Source organism: Dipodomys spectabilis, unplaced genomic scaffold (assembly GCF_019054845.1).
Source record: "Dipodomys spectabilis isolate Male_0828 unplaced genomic scaffold, ASM1905484v1 ptg000297l, whole genome shotgun sequence".
Lineage (NCBI taxonomy): Eukaryota > Metazoa > Chordata > Mammalia > Rodentia > Heteromyidae > Dipodomys > Dipodomys spectabilis.
The window spans coordinates 20,278,658-20,301,110 of NW_024870974.1; the positions used below are offsets into that span (position 1 = coordinate 20,278,658).

Below are 22,453 nucleotides of genomic sequence, written 5' to 3' on the forward strand. Positions count from 1 at the left end.
CTAGCACTACAAGATAGTTACAGATAAAACTACGGGGGCTCATTGTCTTCATGGAAGCTTTCTTCCTGATGATCCTAGAGACACTTTATCCACGATTAATCCATGTATCAAATGACTTAATCAACTTCACTAAATGCCAAACCCGATAAAGTGATAATCATTAGCCCCAGTGAATAAATGAACACATGAGTAACTCAGAAGATCACTATTAGGACAAGAGGAAGTCCACAGGAAAATATTCTCTTTTCATTCACTTACAGTGGAGATGAATCTTGGTTAATTTTGTAAAGCATTTCTGGTTTAAAATTCAATCCTTGCTCCTACTCTTCTGAGTAATTGGAAAAGGTTAACAGTGGAAGGCAGTGGAATGAAGATGCAGTTGTTTTTATGAGTGCCACAAAAGCTTGGGAAAGTGATAAACCTCAGATCACCGAAGAACAGTATTTCCTTAAAATGTTTTCAAAATAAATATGGACCCGATCTTCAGAACAATGGACAAGCATGGATAAGTTAAAATCTTCAGGAAAAAGGATATTTGGGGTAATTTTTGAATAGTGCTACAATCAAGATCCAGGAGACCTGACCTATTTCTAGTATCCTGGCAAAAAAATAAATAAATAAATGTGGGATTGGACCATCTGGCATTTTAACATTCTTCCTGAAACTATGATATAGAAGTAACCATAACACACAACTTGAACAACAACAAAAAAAATCTCAGATATACAACTCTAAAAATACATTATCAATGTTTTAATGTTTTGAGGATTAAGTAACATATGCAAAAGGATTTTACTCAACTAGGTTAATTTCTTCTGAAATTTTCTAGGAGTTAAAAATTCACTATCACACTTTGATTTAGAACCATTAGACTTTACTTCCGGAAAAGCTAATACCTTTCAAAAAGTTGTCATTTTAATGTAAGCACAAAATTACTTCCCAACATTTCATTTTTAACAAAAATTTTCTGTAGCCAAAGATGTCTTTCTGAATTACGATACTGCAAGGCACATATAGAACTCACCTCCTTCAGAACACACACAAGACACAAGCTCCCTGAAACAGAACTTTAAAATCCTCCAGCCATTAGAAATACTACAAAGTTAGCAACTTTTAGATAAAAACATTGCTCCTATGGGACCATGCACCTTTCTTAAAATCAATTCAGTCCATATGTATAAATATCCCTTTTTAAAAACATCTGTCCTTGAAGTGCAGAAACAGGGACACCGAAGGCAGACTAAATAGAAGTCTGAGAAGTATGATAGCTTGGTACGTTTTATGTTATTGCCTTCATTGGAGACTGGATCCTCTCTTGTATTTTCAAAGACTTGAATTAGAAAATGGGTAACTACATCAGAATAAAGGACTTAAAAAAACCAGATTTCTCTTATTTCTGGAATCAATTCTATTATAAAGAAATGCAAATGAATTATATATTTTGGTTCAGTAAAACTGAATATAGACTATTTAAATAATTCTACCAAATTTAATGCAGCTTAATTAGGGACCAGGTACACTTTTTTTTTCTTTCAACATTTTTGGTCAAGCATATTTAACCATAAATGGAATTTTAAGAGGTAGATTTTTTTTCCCATGATGCATTTTGTTAATAAATGTATTGTCCAGAAAATAAAAACAAGCACTGAGTGTGTTTTCTTAAAGCATAGGGGTCTAATGAAAAGAAAAATAAAAGGTAGATCTGGTCTTTGTTACAGTCTGACATTTAACAGCCATGGTATTGGATGCTTTTTGACCAATGCATTTTGGGCTCCCAGGGTCAAAACACGAGTCTGCCAACTGCATTAAATCCGCCTCCCCCTCCTCCACCAGTTGGCCCACAGCTTCCTGGTGGATCATTATCGTCAAATCCATTGGGCCGGAATGAACAAGAGGCAGATGCAGCTTGGAGGGCCCGGGCTCGAGCATTCAACTCTTGTTCCTAAAATTAAAGTGATTTTTATGAAATTAAAATGCTAAATATAATAGATGGATATATCACACATACCAGTATTCTAAAATTGTCTTAATCCTTAATATGTGCTCTTCAAACTCAGTAACTTTTAACAATATTGAGTAACTTTTGGCAATATTGGTATTTAAGACACTAACCCCAAACCTCCTAAGGTTATAAGTTAGCACTGGAGCAAGACAAGCAGATCACAAAATCTTCATGTAACTCTAAGAGAACAGCAGGTCCTACATACACAACTGTTTCTTTTAAAAATTCTTAATTCAATTTTGAAATGGCACGTATTAATTATACAAGGGGGTTTTATGTGACATTTTTTTCTCTTAGTGGCACTGTCTCTACCACAGCCCTGGCCTGTTTTTGCTTTGGTTATTTTTTTTGGTAGTGTTGTGCTAGATCTATAATCCATCTACCTATATTTCCTGTAGACCTACTATCAAACATGTGCACCACCACACTGACATTTCGGTTGAATGGGTCTCACTAACTTTCTCAGGCTGGCTTTGAAATTGACCTTCCTGGTCTTTGCCTCCGGAATAGTTAGAACTATAGGTACAAGCTACTATGCCTAACCTACCACTCTGTTTCAGTATTTCATTTTATAACAGAGAAAACTGAAACCCCTAAGATGTAAAAACCTATAGAAAACATTACAGCTCCTGTAAAACTCTGTAATACACAAAATGAATTCTTTACAGAACACAGAGTTAAATGCCTACCACAATGGACTGTGCATCAACGGGGGCTTTGTGGAAGTGGTGGTTTCAGTAAAAATTGTAAATCAGAGAAGCCTAGATTTTTCTTCCTACCCTTTGCTTAAGATACTTCTTAATAAAGAGTATAACAGCTCTTCACCTGTAATTCTAGCTATTCAAGAAATTGAGATGTGAGGATTGCAGTTCAAAGGCAGCCACAATCCAGACAGTAAAGTCCTTGAGACTCTGGTCTCCAATTAACCACTAAAAAGCTAGAAGTGGAGCTGTGGGTCAACTGGCAGAGTTCTAGCCTTGAGGGAAAAAGCTCAGGGACAGCACCTAGGCCCTCAGTTTAGGCTCCAGGGCCAGGATCAAAAAAAAAAAAAAAAAAAAAAAAGAAAGAAAAAAGAAAAAAGTAAAACTGATTTAAAGAAATACTGGTAAGTAAAATAAAGCCTACTACCTTATAGTAATACTTAAAACTCTTCCCTACCAGATCAATACGCTTAGTGCTCCAACTGCAGAAATTAGTTTGAGTTTTAAAATCTACCTCTCACTTGCTAAATGTAGTATCTTACTCAAACATAGATAGTTTATGCATTTTCAAGTCCGATCAATCTGAGTCATATTGTAAAATTTTGTTTTAATCTATCCTTTGTTCCTCATTCTTACTCTCCTGTCTTTGAGAACCAGTTGATTAATAGTGCTCATACTGCTACTCTCATAATAAGCCATCCTGAAAATACTCAGAATTTTGAATTATTCTCTAAAGTTTTTGTATTATTTTAGAACTTTTCTATATTCCTTTAAAATGTATCATGAATTATTTCTGGATATTTTGTAATGTTGCTTTTGAAAAAACAACTTAAAAATTTGTAGTGTCATGGCTTATTTCTTCTCTTTGCCTATATTTTTAGGAAATCTATGGCTTTCAAACACATTTTTTTAGACACTCATAAAATTAGTTATCCAATCACACTTCTCATTATTTGCTTTCCCGTAGTTTAATCTCTAATTTGTTCTTGGCTCTTTTTGATAGCAAGTTAGCAAGGCCTAAATTAACTTGAAGAAATGTTTGAAAAGAGTATATTCTTGAATAAATTCATCTATAAGACATGTTTACTTCAGCTTTTATTTACTGCTCTGATTTTGTTGTTCAGATCCTCAGAATTACAAGTATCCTTTCTTTGCAGATCCATCTTTTAGTGTTCTTTACCTTAGCCAGCTGAAGGTCAGTAAGACTTTAGAATACTGACTCAAAGAACCTGCAGGCATTAGCACCATTGGCTGCTGTTTCCTCTGTGGCTGAGACAGGAGAAAGCAGAATACTTCCATTCATTACACTTTCTGCTTCCCCATGACACGATTGTATCATCTTTCCTAATGAGAAGCACATCTTTTGTAATTAAACCCAAATGTCTTTCACATTGTATCTAATTGATACTTTTCATAATGCACATGAGGACAATTCAGTTACACAGGTTGAATTCATTTCATGTGAATCCAGACTTAGGCACCCAATTAACTGTCAGTTGTTCAATATCTTCCATAACTTACCTGTAAATATAGTTTATTGTCTTTTGTTATAGCATCCATAAGTTCTTTCTGTAGAGGTGGATCTCCATTTACCCAGAGTCCACTGGTTGGATTACCATTTAAACTACCAGTGCTATTCTGTTTTTTATACAAAAGCACATAAGCTGTGTCTTTTGGAAACCTACTCGTAATTTTCTGGACTGATTGAAATGAAGTAAATGTCACTCTGCTGTCATTAAATAAAAACCATTCTTTTGACATTTCCTTATTTTCTAAATCCTGTTCCATAACAGCCGCAGGGCCGTCTCTCCCTAGTAAGTGATTCTGGGAGGGAGTTAACGCCAGAGGTTCGGGCTGGTGGCACATCTGGAACGAGGCCTCGGTGCCTGTGGTGTTTCTGGCGTAGGAGTAATAATGCCCACTCTCAGAGGACACGCCCGAATGGACGACAACAGAACTCAGTACGTAGGGCACCAATTTGGGGCAGAAAGTTTCTTCGGACCCAGAAGGCTTTAGTTTTTTAGCTATGTTCTCACTAGCATCGGTGAAGTCAACATCTACAGACCAATTTTCTGACAACGAAGAAAAGGAAGTAGTTCTTTTAACTGGCAGTTCCAAAACCAGTGGCAGTGACACATTGTCTAAAATTTTTCTTCTCACATGATATTTCTGATCATACGAAAATCTCAGGAGAGTAAGAATAAGGTATTCAGGTTCCTCCGTGATTTGCATAGTTTTCTCAGCATTCTGCAGAGAGGCACAATTTTCACAATAATATTGGTTGTCACCAGTGAGAATTTCTGGAGCCAAAAAATAATTTAGTAAGTCAGTTACGGAAGGTGTGATTTCACCTCCGAGTTTCTGAGGTACATCTTTACTCACAAGAATCTTGGCAGATTCATTAGGGACAGAAGTGTTTTCGGGACAGTGAAATTCATTAGAAGGACTGCTTATTCTTTCATTCAGAACGGAGTCACAGACAAAGGCAGCTGTTGCTGGATTATAAACTACACCATCTTCTGAAGGACCAGGTACACTGGCACACATCAGGCTGCCATCTTGGGCATGGGCTAATGATGCTGGGTCTTGGAAAGATAAGTCTTCCATGGCTGGGGAAGGACAAAAGGCCAGTGAAAGATCTGTGAAGGCTTCCACTTTCTGCGAGGTGCTCCTGCAGTTCAAGCAACATATGTGAGTCCTTAGTTTTCCTCCAAACATTTTTTCTATTAAAGTCTTCTCACTCTCATTTGTGCAAGAAGCTTCTGATAGGACAGCCGCCTTACTGGCTACTTCTTGCAAAGATGTTTCTCCACACCCCAGACTCTCAGGCGGCCTGTGGGAGGACTGAACTTTCAAGATCTTTTCTTCTTCATGGAGCCTACAGAAGAGGATATTGTTATATAGTTACTTCACTTATGTTTGTGTGACATTTCTTTTTTAAAATAGTAGTGGCTTACACCAACAGTCATGTTAGTGTCATCAAGTAGAGTACTTCATTAAAAAAATTAAGTTTCTTCTCTTTTAATCAAGAAAAATACGGAATAGAGAATACAGAAGAAAAGTCATGGTTTATTACTATTGTATGTTCCAATTTTACTTACTTCATTCTATTTCATAGCATTTGTGACATTACATTAATTATGCACATCCCCTGTCTTATACATTTGTCTGCTTGGCACCTCATAACAGTCTGGCACAAAGCCAACATGAACACACTCTCAGCTGCAAGGAAGGAAGGCTGCCTAAGCCAAGCCCAGCGAATTCTAGCCATCTGTACAATAGAAGGGAGTGGAGTTGGGGAGATACAAAGATAACTGGTTTTATTACTAATGAAGTGGTAAGGACATAAAATTACTCAAACCCTTAATACAGTATACATTACAGTAGCTCTTAAACCTCTTGGTCCCCAGCTCCTTTATATTCTTAAAAATAACTAAGAAACACAGAGCTTTTTTAAAAATGTGGGCTATATTTATATTTACTGGTATTCACTGATTTTGAAAAACAAGGAAATATTTAAATATTAAAAAAACTTAAAATAGTAATAAACTTAACACGTTTTGAACGAAAGTTGTATGTCTTCAAACCACAAATATTCATGGGAAGAATGGCAGTGTTCTGTATTTTTCAAGTACTTTGACTATCTGGTTTCATAGGGTGCGGCTGGGTAAGTGCACGTGGGCTGCATTCGCGCTACGGCTCTATTTTTCAGATGAAGTGTATGAGGAAAAATCTGGCCTCCACAGTTATAGAATCAGGAAAGAAAAGACCACACAGATTCCAGAGTGTTTTGGAAACCTATTACTCTTTGATTAACAGCCTAAAGAGACTCCCAAAAGGAACCAAAAGGAAACCTAAGAAACAAAACAAAAACAAAAAACAATAAATGTGAGGGTATTTTAAAGATCAATACTTAAAATGTAAAATGTTTACCTCATGTTACATAGAAATAGATGGTTATGAGAAGACATAATTGAAATGAGAAGTTTAAAAACACTTCGTACCTGTCTAGCAGAAACCTGAGGTATTCAGAACAGTCTTGCTGCGACCTGGGCGTAAACCACGGAGGTCTGGAAGCCTCAAAGAATATCCGAGGTGCGTAAGCTTCCCTCTTTGGACAGCAGTAAAGAAAATACAAGGAAGGAAGTGATTCTTTATAGCATCTTAATACATAATGCTCAATAACAACTTCTCAAATTGTATTCCGGCTTTATAAAAAAGTGCCATTGTGGGGGCAACTCAGAAGCACATGGAACTAATTAGGAGTAAGTTTAGATCATCTTCTGCTAAAACTCTGCACTCTCCAGAGCTGAGACTTAGAAACTAAGGCCATTCAGCTAAAAGAGTGGCAGAAAGAATGATTAAAATCCAGGTCTTTCTAACCATACAATGTTCCTGACATAATCCCTTTATGACAGTCATCTGTTATGACTGCATCACTTTGGAAAAACCAAATCTGAAAAAGAAATGTTGACGAACATATTTTATAGGTGAAGTAATAAGGGGAACAAGTATAAAGCCCTGCATTACCACTGCAACTGAACATTTCTTGACTGGGTACATGTCATAATGTAGACAGGTTAGTGCACCAGTTAGGGACCTTGCTCTATTTTTTTTCCTCTCCTCTCTTCTCTATTTAGAGTAGAGAATCTCAGCTGAGTTATACCTCAACTCTTCAGTTAAGGAAAATTTTACCCAGGTTAGGGCTGTCGTGTGGCATTCTGAATGAAGAAAGCTTAGCATATTGACTGAGCAAAGGCCCCATGCCATCTCATTCACATCCTCAGCCCACTCACTACTGGTCTGTATGATCTGAGCAGAAAAAACGAAGTTTTTCTTTTTCTTCTCTTTTTTAAAGCAAAGTAGGGATATACTTTTAGCCAAATTACTGATTTTGAGGATTAGGAGATAAAAGACTGATCAAAAAGGTTTACAAAATTTATTTTTAAAATTTTTTTCCCCTGCCCCTAAATGTATACAAGTTACTTTTGTTTTTGTTTTTTGTTGGTCATGGGGCCTGAACTCTGGGCCTGGGTGCTGTCCCTCAGCTCCTCAGCTCAAGGCAAGTGCTCTACCACTTGAGCCACAGTGCCACTTCCAGCTTTTTCTGCTTATGTGGTGCTCAGGAATCGAACCCAGGGCCTCATGTATGAGAGGCAAGCACTCTACCACTGAGCTACCTTCCCAGCCCCAGGTTTACAAAATTTAAATGACTTTTAGCTTTATTAATTATATAAAAAGATATTTAGAAGGTTGTATGTATGGAAGTGTCAAAACTTCCCTTGTCTAACTAATATATGCTATAAAAATATTTTTTTTTATTGTATAGGCAAATCTGTTGGTTTGGCTAATGGAGAAAGTTTCACCTGTGACAGAGCAGAACTTTAGTTCTCCTTTGGTCATCTTTTCTTGGGAGCAAGGAAACCTCTTTAAGGTGTTTTCTCATAGCTCTGATTGGGAGTTAATATGGTATATATATCATTGTTATGGTTTGAATTTGAAACTTCCCTTTCAGAATCATATGTTGAAAGCTTGCTTGGTTCCCACTTGTGGAGCTATTTTGAAAGCTTCTGGAAACTTAGGGAGGTGGACGTAGCTGGAGGAAATAGGTGACTGTGGATGGATCCTTGAGGGTAACCTGTCCCTGGCTCCTTCTGGTCCTTTTTTCTGCTTCCTGGCTGTCATGACATGAACTGTGCTGCCCCACCACACCCAGCTGGCCGTGATGTACGGACACCTCTGAAAGTACAAGCCAGAGTCAACCTGTCCTCTGTTCTGCTGTTCTCTCAGGTATTTTGATCATGGTTATGCGCAATAATATATCTGCATACACATATACTTATGTAGAACGTATTACATGTACTAATGATAAAACAAGTATGAAACAGAATTACAAGAAAACAAGGGGGAAGTGAGCAAAGATTTTTTTTTTTTAGGTAGAGCCTCACTATGTAGCCAAGGTTGGCCTTGAACTCTTGTGATATTCCTGACTCAGTCTTCCACTTACTAGGATTATAAGCAGGCATCACCACACCCAACCAAGATAGTTTTATGGTTTTCTTTCTCTTAATCCCTGATATGTAATTTATACTTGAGATTTTTTTTTTGGCTGGTAGACAGGAATTTAGATGTTCCCTTCAAATAAATTCTATCAGTCCTGAAACCCTCTTCCAGCTATACTTAGTACTCTCCACTACCTCTGCGGGACAATAGCAACTACAGCAAAACACAAAGAGTATGATGCATATATATATATATATATATATATACACACATGTGCATGCGTATATAAACAAGCATAAACAAATACAAACAGGAAAGTCTGAGACTCATCTCTAGTTAACTAGCAAAAAGCTGGACGTAAAGTGTGGTTCAATGGTAAAACTTCAGCCTTGCACTTTTTTTTTTGTTGGTCCTGGGGCCTGAACTGTGGGCCTGGGCGCTGCCCATCAGCTCTTCAGCTCAAGGTGAATGCTCTACCACTTGAGCTACAGCACCACTTCCAGCTTTTCCTACTTACGTGGTACTCAGGAATTGAACCCAGGGCCTCATGCATGCAAGGCAAGCACTCTACCACTGAGCCACCTTCCCAGCCCCAGCCTTGTACTTTTAAGCCAAGTAAGAGTGAGAGGTTGGATGGATTTCAAGCCCCAGTACTGGCACAGAAATAAAACATAAAACAGCAGTTTGACATAATATTCATATACAAGTATGGGGAGCAAAGGAAGCAATAAAAGCTCGAGGTACGTTCTATTATTTAGATACTTTAGACAGTATCTTTAGAAAGTCTAAGTGATGCTATCTTGAGAAAAAAATATGGTATGCAGTTTGATCAATTATAGATGTCTTGTATAGCATTAAGTTTGATAAAGACAGATTTCTAGTATAACATGAACACACACACACACACACACACACACACTCACCTGTGTGTGAGCCAAAAAGGCAAAGAGATGTTGTAATTTTTTCATTAATGAATTACACCCGTTTAGATTTAAAGACAGTACTTGTCTTCTGAAACTGAAAGAGATTAAGATAGTGACTTTTTCTGTGTGTCCGCACATGCACACATGGGCTTTGATGTTTTTCAAGGGTAGGCCAAGGAGGGGGGCTTTGAGGTAGTACATCACTATGCAGTCCCGGCTGCCCTCAGACACACCAGCCTCCTACCTCCTCACCCTTTCAAGAGTTTACAGGTGTGTATTACCACATCCAACTAATTAATATTGTCACAGAATAAAAATGTGCTCTTTGAATTGCTCTTGGCAGTTATAACTGCTTAGCCTTTGCACTCTGTCATCTGTAAAGTGAGATAGCTGGCTAGCTGACCTCTAGTGGTGAGAAATGGATTATTTCTTGTCATGTTTGCAAAAGTACCTTCATGCTCACAGTAAAACCTGGGGCCAAATAAGAAACTACAGCCAAGACTACATCTAATAGTTTATGATTCCACTAGGCAGGTGTAACAAAAACTTGGAATTCAATTTGAAAGTACTTTTGGACAAGTTCCATGAATACTCAATTGGTACTGAACATTTCAGCCATGCTTTTGCATTTAGAAACAGTTGGTCATGATTTTATGCCTTCACAAACAACATTTATATAACTAACATTCCCTGTTTCCTTATTGCTTAGTTGTGAAGAAAATAGATCTGAAAATGAATTAGGAAGAGGCCAAAGGAACTATCATTTGAAGTGGGAAGGAGAGCTTAACTTTCTCAAATACCAACAAAGAAATTGATCTGATAAATACTATACTACAAGCAGATAATATGTAACATCCTCAAAAGATTATATAGGTTGAAAAAATATAGTAGCGTAATAGAAGCAATGTTATGGGATAACAGCTAAAAATAGCTATAGAACACAAACTCTTTGGAATAGCTTCCATCAGTTCATCTGTTAAGATTTGTAAACATCAAGTCATGATAATTATAAAAACAATGACAATGTATTAAATACTATGCAAGTTAACTTTTTACTAGTTCCTGCTGAGCACCAAAAGCAGTTCCATTTCTGAATAAGGAAACTATATGGGAATGTTAGTGTTTGTGCAATTTATAAGAAATAATGTATAGACAATCCCTACCATTTCACGTCTCATCAGTATGTACACTAAGTTCTATAGTTCAAATGAAAATGTTCACATTCAAACTTACTCTGTAGCCATAAACAGTGCTTGGAGAACACTGTTCATATAACATGTGTTTCCTAGATTAATAAGACCAGTTTTCCCAGTTTCAGATTTTCCAGAAAGTCTAGACAAGCAAGATGCCAAAGAATTGGATTGAGAAGTCCAGGCACATTGGTTGAGAATCAATTTAATCTTCTCTTCACTGGGCTTAGCAAAGTCCTGTGGATCACAAAGAGGAGTAACAGTTACAAAGCGAAGTAGAAACTATTTTCTGTTATTAAAGTGACATTACAAGGAGGGTTGTCTACTGACTAAGCCTTCACTAAGCGCACTTAGTTTGATATCAATGATGTTACTTAGTTATGAAAAATGAAATTATATTGTATGGCAAAATAAGTGTCTCCTGAAGTCAGTTCACCAAGAACTTAAGAACCAGGAATTCAAGCTACATTTGTAATGTTGTTTGCCAGCTAACAACAAACAAAAAGTAACAAGATAAAACTGAGGCCAGAGTCAGTGCTACTCTTTGGAAGCAGAAGACAGACTTAAAGTAGCACATAATTAAATCAGCTAAACACAGCTGCTTTCAGATTTTGCGATGATATTAAGAAATGCCTTTTTTCACTCATTAGTAATATTTATTAGTCATAATTCTTAGAAAAATAATGCAAATTAAGAGATGGAAACTGAAAGCTTCTTAGCACAGTGACTTGACTTTGAAAAAAAATAAAACCCAATTTCATGGTTTACAATCTAGAAAATTATTACAACAGATTCTTCTTCTGTACTTAGTGAAGTGTAAGCTAATGAAATAAGAAGAAATGTACATGATTTCAAGCATAAAGAGAACAATGGAGAATAAAAGTTGGTAAAACCACATATACTCAGATCATTCACTTTCCTAAATTGTTACTACCACCTGGTACTTAGACTTTAGAAAACCAAACTTTGTTCTTCCTTTCATTTTTTTCCTGAGACAAGGTATTCACATAGCTCAAGCTCATTTTCAACCTGGCTGGCCTTAAACTTATGATCCTCCTATCTTAGTCTTCTAAGGGTTGGGATTAAGGTATGTACTACCATGATCAGCTGAAAATGTACATTTTATGAAGACAGTTAAAGATCCAGCCTCTTTTTTTCCTTCTGTTTTCCCCTTCCCTCCCTCCTTCCTTCCTCTTTGTGTTTGTGTGTGTGTCTATGTATGTTTTGTGATGGTACTCATGCTCTTTCAGTTTTCTTGCTCACAAGCTGGTGTTCTACCACTTGAACTATGCCTCCTTAGTCCCAGCATTTTGCTGGTTAATTGGAGATAGAATCTTGCTGGAGATCCTCCAGGCCTCAGTCTCCTGAGGCAGCTAAGATCACAGATGAGCCACCAACACCTGTTTTCTATTCTCCAGTCTAAGAGTGAGAGGCTATCAGGTTGAGACCAGCCCAAGTAGAAAAGTTCAAGAGATGCTCCCTTAAAAAGTATCTAGCAAAAGCAGAGATGCAGATGTGGCTCACGTGAAGTGCCTAGATAGTGATGAGTACAAGGCCCTGAGTTCAAACACCAGTACTGTCAAAAAATAAAAAAGGGGCCAGGCATTGGTGGTTCATACCGGTAATGCTAACTATTTGGGAGGCTTAGATCTGAGGATCGTGGTTCAAAGCCAGCCTGGGTAGGAAAGTCTGTGAGTCTCTTATTTCCAGTAAAGCACCAGAAAACCAAAATGGCGCTGTGGCTCAAGTGGTAGAGCACTAGCCTTGAGCTGAAGAGCTGAGGGACAGTGCCCACGCCCAGAGGTCAAACCCCATGACCAGAAAAAAACCAAAAATTTACAAAAAAAAAAAGAAAAGAAAAAAGAGGAAAAAAAGAAAAAAGAAAAAGGCTTTCCTTGGATTAGGAATGAACCCTTTGCTGCTTCTGAGTGTAGAACTTATCAGAAACTTCACCTTGAAAAGCACCACATAACTGAAGAATAGCAATCAACAGACACAAAACAAAAATAATGCAGAGAGAAACATCACTTTTAAGTCCACTACAGGATACTCCTGTATATACTTTGCTTTTGAAGTGTCAAAATTAAACTAACTGGTGCCATGTTCTGGACTAAATCAAGTGAGTCTGATTTACCTATGTGTATAGAAAAGGAACATGTTTTTAAATCATGTCAGAAAGAGAAGAAGTAAAGGCAATGACTCTATGTTTGGAAACTTTCAGTAAGTTTGGCTGGACTAGGTTCTCCAATTCTTTTGCTACACTCTGGTTCCACACCAAGTTTCCTGAGAAACATTGTGCTGACAAACTGTTCTACACAAACAGAATCAGGCCTCTTAGAATCACTGTTTATATGAAGTTGAAAAAATAGAATAAGCACAAATAATCTAGTAAAGATTCTATGAAGATATACAATTCATAAAGAACCTATAGCAAAAAGAGAATAGTAAGTAGGGAGAATATCAAAGTCAAACATTTGATTAAACTGTTTCCTTCATTCTAAGATATTCTTTATGTATTTTAACAGGTCTGATGGTAGAAATGTAATCTGATGTATGTCTTCATTTAATGTAGTATCTTCTAAAACAAAACTTCCCAAAGCTGTTATAAATATAAAAATGCACCTTATAATTAAATGGCATTACAGAGCTGAGGATGGTTATTAATTTAAATGCATATGGCAAATAAAAGATCCATCTCCTAAACACTGATGAAATTTAACCCTTACTGCATTTTTCAAACAAAAGAATAGCTGGCTATAGGAATATTTTATATTCATTCATCTAATACATATTGATCTATTATATCATCATCTTCAATTCCACAGACAATGGGATACTATCACCTTACCTTTATTGCATCCAGGATAGGTTCATAGAGATCTGGAAATCCAGAATAATGATACATCATACAGTGTATTAGTTCTGTTAACTGCACTAAGAAGGCGGTACTGGAAGGCAGGCCATCGCTTTTAAAAGAATGAACCAAATGAACTATGTGTGGAACAATCTAAAGGGAAAAAAAAAGATAACTGTTAATTTCTTCAAATTAGCAACACAATAACTAGCCTACAAGTAAATATGTTACATGATCAATACTCTCTCTATGTTCAGAATCATAGCCTGTTTCTCAAAAAGTTATAAAGTCAAACATTTTTAGAATACCAATAAAGCTAGTTTTCAAAGTTACATGACTACAAAGTTCAGCTTAACACTACTCCTCCCTTTTACACTCCACCTAAAAAACAAGCTAAGGCATTAGATAAGAATCTTGGTCATTGTCATCAATTTAAAAAAATGCCTACAGTTGGTTAGATTATTTAATAGAAACAACAAACTCCAAACCAAAAACAAACGCCTTAGATTTAGCTAAAGAGCTCCACCTAGTGTTAAATTTTTCTCTTGAAAGAATTACAAACAATTTGCACAGTAAAGTCTACTTTAAGAAGGAGTCAAATAACTTGTATATGTAAGTACAATTGTACGTCAAGTAACAGGACTACTTTTATTTATGGTAAACACAGGGATGTCATTTTAGACTGGATATTCTTCCTCACAAGACCCAATCCTCCAAAAGAGAGAGTTTTAGTAATAAAGGGAACTAGAAACTTCCATTATTTTTAAGGAACTGGGTATAAAAATAATTGGAAAACTTAAAATATTGTCATCAACATGTGGAAAACTACTAATATTATCAACACAAAGATATTCTTTCACTATAAAATGAAGCTTAAGAAGCCAACAAAGAGGCAATGACATATTTAAGAAGTTATTACCAAAATGAAACAATCATTTATAGAAATAGTACCCTCCATTAGCATGGTGCTATTTTCACCTAATTATTATAATAATAATATTTATTCTTCTTAAGGTAAAAAGCATACTGTATTTGAAGAACTATTTTTTTGGTTTTCATACATGATTAAAAGTGAAAATATAGCTCTATTAGAGTCAAATAAACAAATAAAATCACAGCAATTGTGGCCATGCCCTCATCAACTCTTCCTTCTCAAAACAATAATCACATTCTTAATCACATTACTTTTTCTATTTTGTCTGTCTAGCTTTTACTTTTGTGCTTGATGACTGAAGTCTCATTTTAGCTTTTACATATTTTTTTTCAATCTTGCCACCATAAAAGAAAGTATTGATAAGGCCATACCATACTACTATAAGCTCCTGAGTTCACTCTATTGCTATCTATCATCTTTACATTTCTAAGCGAAGTTCAATACTAATTCTGCCCTATAAAGCCTCACTTCTTGATGAAATAGTCGAGGTCCAAAGTTACCTGGCTCACTTCCCTTCAGAGATGAAGACAAGACAGAGTGGTAAAAGAGGAAGGAATGCTGAAAGTTTCAAGTCTTCCAAATGCTTGCCTGGTACAGATGTGGTCTTCCTCATCAGGCTATATGGTTGTCTACAACTATGTCTTATGGTCACTACAGTCACCAATGCAGAAAGCAACTTAGTTCTTCAGTTACACAGATATGCTTCCAGAGACTGTCTTTAAATTTTCAAAGGAGGTTCGCTGACAGGACTTATTTATTGTTACTTTTCACAGTGAGGGCATGCTAATCTCTGATTAGTCATAATTTTTGCTTCCTGAAAGCTGATTTTTTTTGAATGCGTAAGATTAAATGTTTTTAGACACAATTATAATAGTAAACATAAATTGCTATTTGAGGAAATGCAGGAAGCTTATTTAACTAGTAATTTTGATATTTTTCTTTTTCTATTTTAACTATCTGCAATAGCACCTACTGAATTTTTTTACGTGAAAAAGAAAAGTTGGTCTCTAACAGACACATTAACATGTCAGTCTTGGTTTGTCTTAAAATATTCTAAACATAGACAATAATGCATAATAATGATGTTGATTCCAGGTTAGTGCTAATATTTAGCAACATCTAAACCCAAGTCTTTCACTGAGTTATCTGGAGTTCTGTAACTATTATTACTAAAATCCAATATTTTAGATGAGTAGAAGGTCAAGCCATATATAATACTTTGACATTATTAGGTCTTAGCTTTTGGGCTTTACTAAGCCAGGTCAGTTTTCATATTTCTGATCTATTTACTCCTGAAATAAGTGATTTAAAACTTCTTTTTTTCTGTGTCAGGCTTAGGACTTGAACTCAGGGCATGGGTGTTGATCCTGAGTTTTGTTTTTTGGCCTAAAGCTAGAGCTCTATTACTTGAGCCACAGCCCTACTTCAAGCTTGTTAAGAGTAGTTTGTTGGAGATAAGAGGCTCTCAGGGCCTGGGTGCTGAGCTTCTTTGTGCTCAAGGTTAGTGCTCTAAAACTTGAGCCAAAGAGCCACTTCCAGCATTTTCTGAATAGTTTATTGGAGGTAAGAGTCTCATGGACTTTCCTGCCTGACCTGGTCTGTACCAAGATCCTCAGATCTCAGCCCCCTGAGTAGCTAGTATTACAGGTGTGGGCCATTGGCACCCAGCTCAGAGAATTTTTTTTTTTTTTTTTTTTGGGTCCAGTAGTGGGCCTGAACTCTGGGCCTGGGTGCTGTCCCTCAGCTCTTCAGTTCAAGGCTAGCGCTCTACCACCTAAGCCTCAGCGCCACTTCAGGCTTTTTTTCTTTTTGCTTATGTGGTACTGAGGAATCGAACCCAGGGCCTCAAGCATGCAAGGCAAGCGCTCTACCACTGAGCCACCTTCCCAGCTCTCAGAGAATTTTTTAAATTTAGGACAGGAGATGGTGGCTCAAGTGGTAGAGTGAGTGACTAGTGAGTGTAGGCCCTGAGTTCAATTGCGGGTACCTCCAAAAAACCAACCAACCAACCAAACAGAAAACTTGTTTTTTTTCCCCTTAAATTTCAAGTACTTTTCTGAGAAAAAAGCTATAAGGCAAGGAAATACATTCTAGTCACAAAAATTATGATTAATCAGAGATTTAGCATGCCCTCACTGTGAAAAGTAACAATAAATGAATTCTGTAAGAGAACCTCCTTCCAAGAAATTTAAAAACAATCTCTTTCTCATATGGCATATATGGCTTTGTTAAACATTTTGTGTAAGCATCTATCTAGCTCACCAAACTACTCATCACTCATCCTAAACACATAATATAGTTACTAATTGGAAAGGTACATTTACGCCTTATTTTTCTTCAGAGGAAACAGGACACTGGTCAGCCTGTGAGTGTATAGACTTTTCTGAGATAGTGACATTGCTAATTCAAAACTGCTAATTTGAATTCTGCCCTTCTAAGTTATTCTCCTCTGAATTTTCTTATTTTTTTTTTACATTGTGGGGTATTGATGAGTTTTGACTGTAAAACTGAGGATAAGACCTTGGAGAAATCACAAAACCAAAGCACTACTTTGCAGTGATATTCTAGACAGCAAGTGAACAGGTTTCCAAACAAATACTTGGCCATTTATTACCTTAGCTAATTTGTAAGTTGAGGACAAATCTTATATAATAAAATAAAAATAAGTGATATAGATTTAAAGGGACAGAAAAAATTTAAAGGTGAGAGAATGCAAAGCCCAAATGCTGGGCCTAAGTAGCAAAGATTTTTTTTTTAAGGTTTGAAAATTTAAAGCAGTCAGTAGTTTTCAACCATTTTAATTCTTCTTCACCTTTGAGTACAACAGACATCCACCAGTGACATTTCCCAGGCAGAGGTAATGTGGTTGCTGGCAAAGGGTAGAAGCAGGGCATTCTGGTGAGGTACCAAATATTCTGAAATTCTGGGAGGAAATCTCACAATCTTTCTATGAAATCATAATGCTACAAAAAACAGGTAAAGACTACTTTACAATCTTCATTATATACAAAGGTGACTCAATAGCAAACTGTATTTGAAAATAGCTTTTCTTATGTAGAAAGTTTTGTTTCAGAACTTACCAAATGGAACGCCTCGGGAGAATGCTGAAAACTAAGCAGCATGTGAGAAAGAACTGCAAGAGCACCAGGTCTCACAAGAGGAAACCAAAGTCGATTAAAGACCTTCAAAACAAGACAAGATGTTATCTGAAGGATAAAAATTATTTAGGTCAATGTCCCTTTTCCTGAAAAGTCCTACCATAACATGCTATGAAATTTTAGTGGAAGAAAATAATGATGAGAAATTGTGCCAAGTGTTGCTGACAGGTCAGATAAGAAAAAAATCCAAGAAACAATCTCTGGTTTACCAATATTGGGAGGCACTGATATCAAAGCTAATTTTGGAGGAGTAATGGTATTAAAAGCTTAGGTTAGATGGACTCAAAGGCTAATGAAAATGGCTTCATATTAAATATTTGAAAAGAGCAAATTATTTTAATTACTTGGCATTTAAAATAATATATATGGCCCAGAACAATTAAAAAAAAACTAGATGTTTTAAGAGACCACCCCAAAATAAAAATATCCATTAGATGAGGCCCTACATTCCAACAGATTGATACATTCCCACAGATTGATATATTCTCACGTACCAGTTCTATTTTCAGCAGAGTAACATCTATCAATATAGTAAATTTCTGGACAGCTGCTAATCCTTTAAGAAGTGCAATTACCCATGTATCCACATGCTGAGCCAATGGCCAGGACAGCCAGTCAATCATTCTGGAAATTGAAGAAAAAGTTATCAGTATTGAAATATTCTCATCATTATTTACTTAGGAACAGTGGGAGTTACAGAAGAGAACCACTCAATTCGGGACTCAATGTTTACTGAGCTTGCTAGTAAGAAGCTCTGATGAAGATTACTCAAGACCCTGGGGTTCTGCCCCTAGAAATGCCAAAAGAAAATGGAGAAATGAGTGCAACTAGGTACTTGTCACCAAGGAGTTTCCAATCTTGTAAATGGACACACATTTCCTTAAAAAAGATTTGTTTCTCATTTTTCATAAATGCCAAATTATAAATTGATGCTCTATAGTGACATCAGGAATTTAGAACACAAATTTATTCTAATAAGAGCAGTTTAAATATAGTTACCTGAATCAAGACATATGAGTATCAATCAAGACTTCTTCCTGGTGAATACAGTCTTAATATGCAATTACAAATGCACTATTTAACATTGTAAAATTCCACAATTGTAACCATGACTTCCCCCCACCCCATATAGCTAATGTAACTAGTAAAAATGCACTATTACAAATTGTGAAACAAGCATGGGTCAAGCGGTAGAGTGCAAGCCAAGCAAGCAAGCAGAGTAAAGTGCAAGGTCCTGCATTCTAGCCCAGATAATGGCAAACAAAATAAAACAAAAAAAAACCATTCTTATACTCTATTCCTTTTTGTCCTTAAAAAAAAACTATAAACAGCATCATCACACAATCTTAGTTATAATACATTCCAAAACCCTAAAATTTAAAGATGCATATTTAATTATGTATCACTAAGGCAAGAAAAGTCAAGCAATTTAACTTAGACAACTATGACTGTTTTCACATTTTTAACATCCTGAAAATTAGGATGTATATTAGACTCAGTGAAGCATGTCATTAGATTACTCTTAGCTTCTGAAACCATATAGTAAGCCAATAAGGGCAGCTATTTTTACCAGTTGTTCAAAGACTCTTTGAACACTGTCTGGCAATCATGTTAAATGTTCAATAAATGTGATCTGATAAAATGAATGACTGAATAAAAACACAAATTGTTTTGAAAGAAAACCATTAAGTGTACACTTAGAAATGGAAAACTAGGCTGTAAAACATTAAGGACAAAAAAGAAAACCAGAGAAGCTTGAATGGTCATAAAGAATGACAATGAGATTGACAGCTGACTATGAGAATAGCAGAGGCCTGATGACAATGCAGTACCATTTTCAAAATGGTAAGCACAAATAGTTATCAAATTAGATTTCTGTATCTTGTCCAATCATTTAAGACTGATGGAGAAAAACAATTTCTCAAAGCAAGGAATGTATTACCTATTGAGTCCAATTTAAAAGTGAAAGTGAAATGTGTACTTTGGAAAAAGAACAAAAATCCAGGAGGAAGAAACAGAATACAGGAAACAATGAAAAGCAAAAAGATTATAAAAAAATGACAAGCCAAAAAAAATAATGTGCCAAGACTATAATATATAATAATGCTCCAATTAATTTGGAGAATATGCATTTATTTCATGCTTTCAGTTTTAAATGTTTCTGTATGTTTTTCATTATTCAAAACTACAGTTACTGTCTACAGCGTTGTCAGGAACAAGTACCTGCAAAGAGCTTGGGTCATACTTGCATCTTTTACATTTGGATCTGTGGTGAGGCTCCTGATGAGAACTGTAATCATTTGAAGAGGAATATGCTGGACCAGGCTTGCCAGTGCTACAGAAGGTTCAAATGATGCATCTGTATTTTAATAAAAAAACAAAGAAAAGTGACAAGATGTTTGTTTCATGTGAAGTAGTCTAAAGAAAATAACTATATATATACACGTCTACCTACATATGTACATAAAGGTGCTAAGCTATTTATTTGTAAAACAGTATCCAGAAAAGAAATGTAAGGTTATTCCAATTTCTAGTTTAGATGCTCTTAGTCATTATATTGCTATAAAGAAGATTTCAAAAATTTCTAAAGGGATTAAAAATTAGAAATTAAGGTTAGTGGGAGGGTATTATTTTGCTTAAACTGTATATAAAATTAAAGAAATCCAAGATGAAGATCTGGATTGCCACAGGTGAAAAAAAAAATGGGGGGAAAATTTAATAGTTAAGTACTCTAAAGTTTTTTAAATCAATTCAAATACTATAACTATATGTTGGTATGTATTAAATGGGCTAAGTATTTACACAAAACTTTACTCTCATTTCTTTTCTTAAGATAAAATAAGGGCATTTTCAAGTTGGAACACCCAAGTGGAATAATTAGAGAGAACAGGTGTACCAAGTAAAGAGGAAGTGTATCTAGTTTTGGACTTACTATTTAAAAGAAAGCTACAGACTCCAAAGCTCCAAAGTTTTAAGAACACAGACACATGTAAAATTCCTGGGTGAGAAAGCATTTTCTAGCCATGAATTATCACTTGACTCTTCTCCAGTTTCTGAGGGTGTAACTCATAACACGAAAACCCCCTCATCCCTCTGGCTTCTTCATTCTACCTGTATCCCTTCTCACATACACTGTTGGGGGACGGAAAAACACTAATATTTAAAAACTACCTAAAAATGACCTAAACTACTAGCATAATCTAGCAATGAGACAACCCATGTATTAAAAAAAAAAAGATCAGACTTCGAAAACAGAAAAAACAACAACAACCAACCGCATTACAAGATGATAGAGACATAGTCAACAAAAGCATGGTACATATTATTATACTATTAGTCACTAATGAATAGGAGCTTTACATAGTACCTGTCATCCACAAAGCATTCTGTAACTTGAGCAGAGGCTGGGGAATTAAGAAACTTGTTTACTTAATGATATGCTCAACCTTTGAAACACAGAGACGCTACCTGATTTTAAGGCACCAAATGATATTCCCAAACAAGACAGTAGATTGGAAGAAAACTGTGAACAGGGGAATTAAAATTTGCTGTTCAGTAAGGACGTGTTCAGAACGGAAGTAAACATGGTGTGTGTACTCGAGGCAGACAGACTGATTTTCCAAGAGGACATTCCCTCAGAACTGGCATGACCTTTACCTGTGGAAGAGATGCTTGCGAAAACTTCCTGCAGGGAAGGCAGCAGTGTAGAGGGCTCGGCCTTCCAGATGTTCTGCAGCAAGTTGCTCACTTTTGTCACCTGGGAGACATATTCCCGCAGCTCTTTCTCCTGGGTGGACGCACACTGGAAGTGGCCTATCGTTCGAACCAGCTGCTGGCAGAAGGTGATGGACAACTTCCCTTTGGGGATGCACTGCACGAAGTCGGTCAGCAGGTCGCTGAGTCGGGCACAGAACTGTGGCTCCGGCCTCTCGCACACCATCCTTAACACCTCTACCTGCAGCAGGCTGAAGAGGTCCAGCACCGACGGGCAGCTCATGATGAGTTTTAGGCCATTGTGAATGTAGTCCAGGATGGCTACGTCCTTCCTGTCCAGCGAATGGTAACCCTGCTGCAGGAGGCCCAGCACGAAGGTCTTGTTGAAGAAGGCCTCGAACTCTGGCCGGTGGTACCGTGCGTAGGCCTCCAGCACCTGGTGTCCCACTTGGCGCTGGAAGGGGTCGCGGCCTTCCAGGATGAGCCGGGTCGTCAGGTCAAACATGGCCTCGCACTGCGCCTCGTCCAGCCAGTGCTCCGCCGACTCCACCACCTTCCGCACGATCACCCGCTTCAGCGACAGCGGGTGCGAGGAGCTCACCAGGCCCTCCAGGATCTTGTCCATGGTCGCCGTGCCGCGAGGCCGGGGCCCGGGGGCGAGGGTCGGGCGGCGGCCCCGGCGTGGGGCGCGGGAGCGAGGCGAGCGGGGAGCGCAGCAGCAGCAGCAGCGGGACCGGCCACCGCCAGCGCCGCCGCCGCCGCCACATCTACCGGGTCCGGCGGCCCATCACGGCGGCGTGCGGAGCGCGGCGGGCCTACGGCGCCCCAGGCCCGACCTCGGCCGCCGGCCCGGGCCCCGTGGTCCTCCCGGGCATCCGCGCGGGGCGGCCGGCGAGACCCCGGGCTTGGGCGGGTGCTCGGGGCGCGGGGCTGCGCGCTGGACGCGGCGGGGCGCCCCCGCGTCCCCCGGCAGG

The 22,453-nt window shown here is 37.5% G+C and overlaps 1 protein-coding gene across 1 annotated transcript; it reads right to left on the bottom strand.

Annotated features, from left to right (window-relative positions):
- Positions 1 to 742: 742 nt before the first annotated feature.
- Positions 743 to 22,141, bottom strand: Usp38 (ubiquitin specific peptidase 38). The gene is made up of 10 exons (XM_042701668.1): positions 21,423 to 22,141; positions 19,989 to 20,124; positions 18,260 to 18,389; positions 17,688 to 17,789; positions 13,668 to 13,826; positions 10,863 to 11,056; positions 9,630 to 9,723; positions 6,708 to 6,814; positions 4,225 to 5,581; positions 743 to 1,942 (listed from the first exon to the last, which is right to left on the bottom strand). The coding sequence occupies exons 1-10, from the start codon at positions 22,102 to 22,104 to the stop codon at positions 1,781 to 1,783; spliced, it is 3,123 nt and encodes a 1,040-aa protein (XP_042557602.1). The 5' UTR covers positions 22,105 to 22,141; the 3' UTR covers positions 743 to 1,780.
- Between the last annotated feature and the right edge of the window lie 312 nt (positions 22,142 to 22,453).

Bases quoted from the DNA above. Each gene is read 5' to 3' on its own strand.
- Usp38 (XM_042701668.1), bottom strand. From the start codon at position 22,104: ATGGACAAGATCCTGGAGGGCCTGGTGAGCTCCTCGCACCCGCTGTCG. The intron at 18,390-19,988 runs GTACTTGTTCCT...TTCAATTTCCAG, and splicing joins ATGACCCAAGCTCTTTGCAG to AATGATTGACTGGCTGTCCT. The intron at 9,724-10,862 runs GTAAGTTTGAAT...AATCTCTTTCAG, and splicing joins GCACTGTTTATGGCTACAGA to TTTCAGAAGACAAGTACTGT.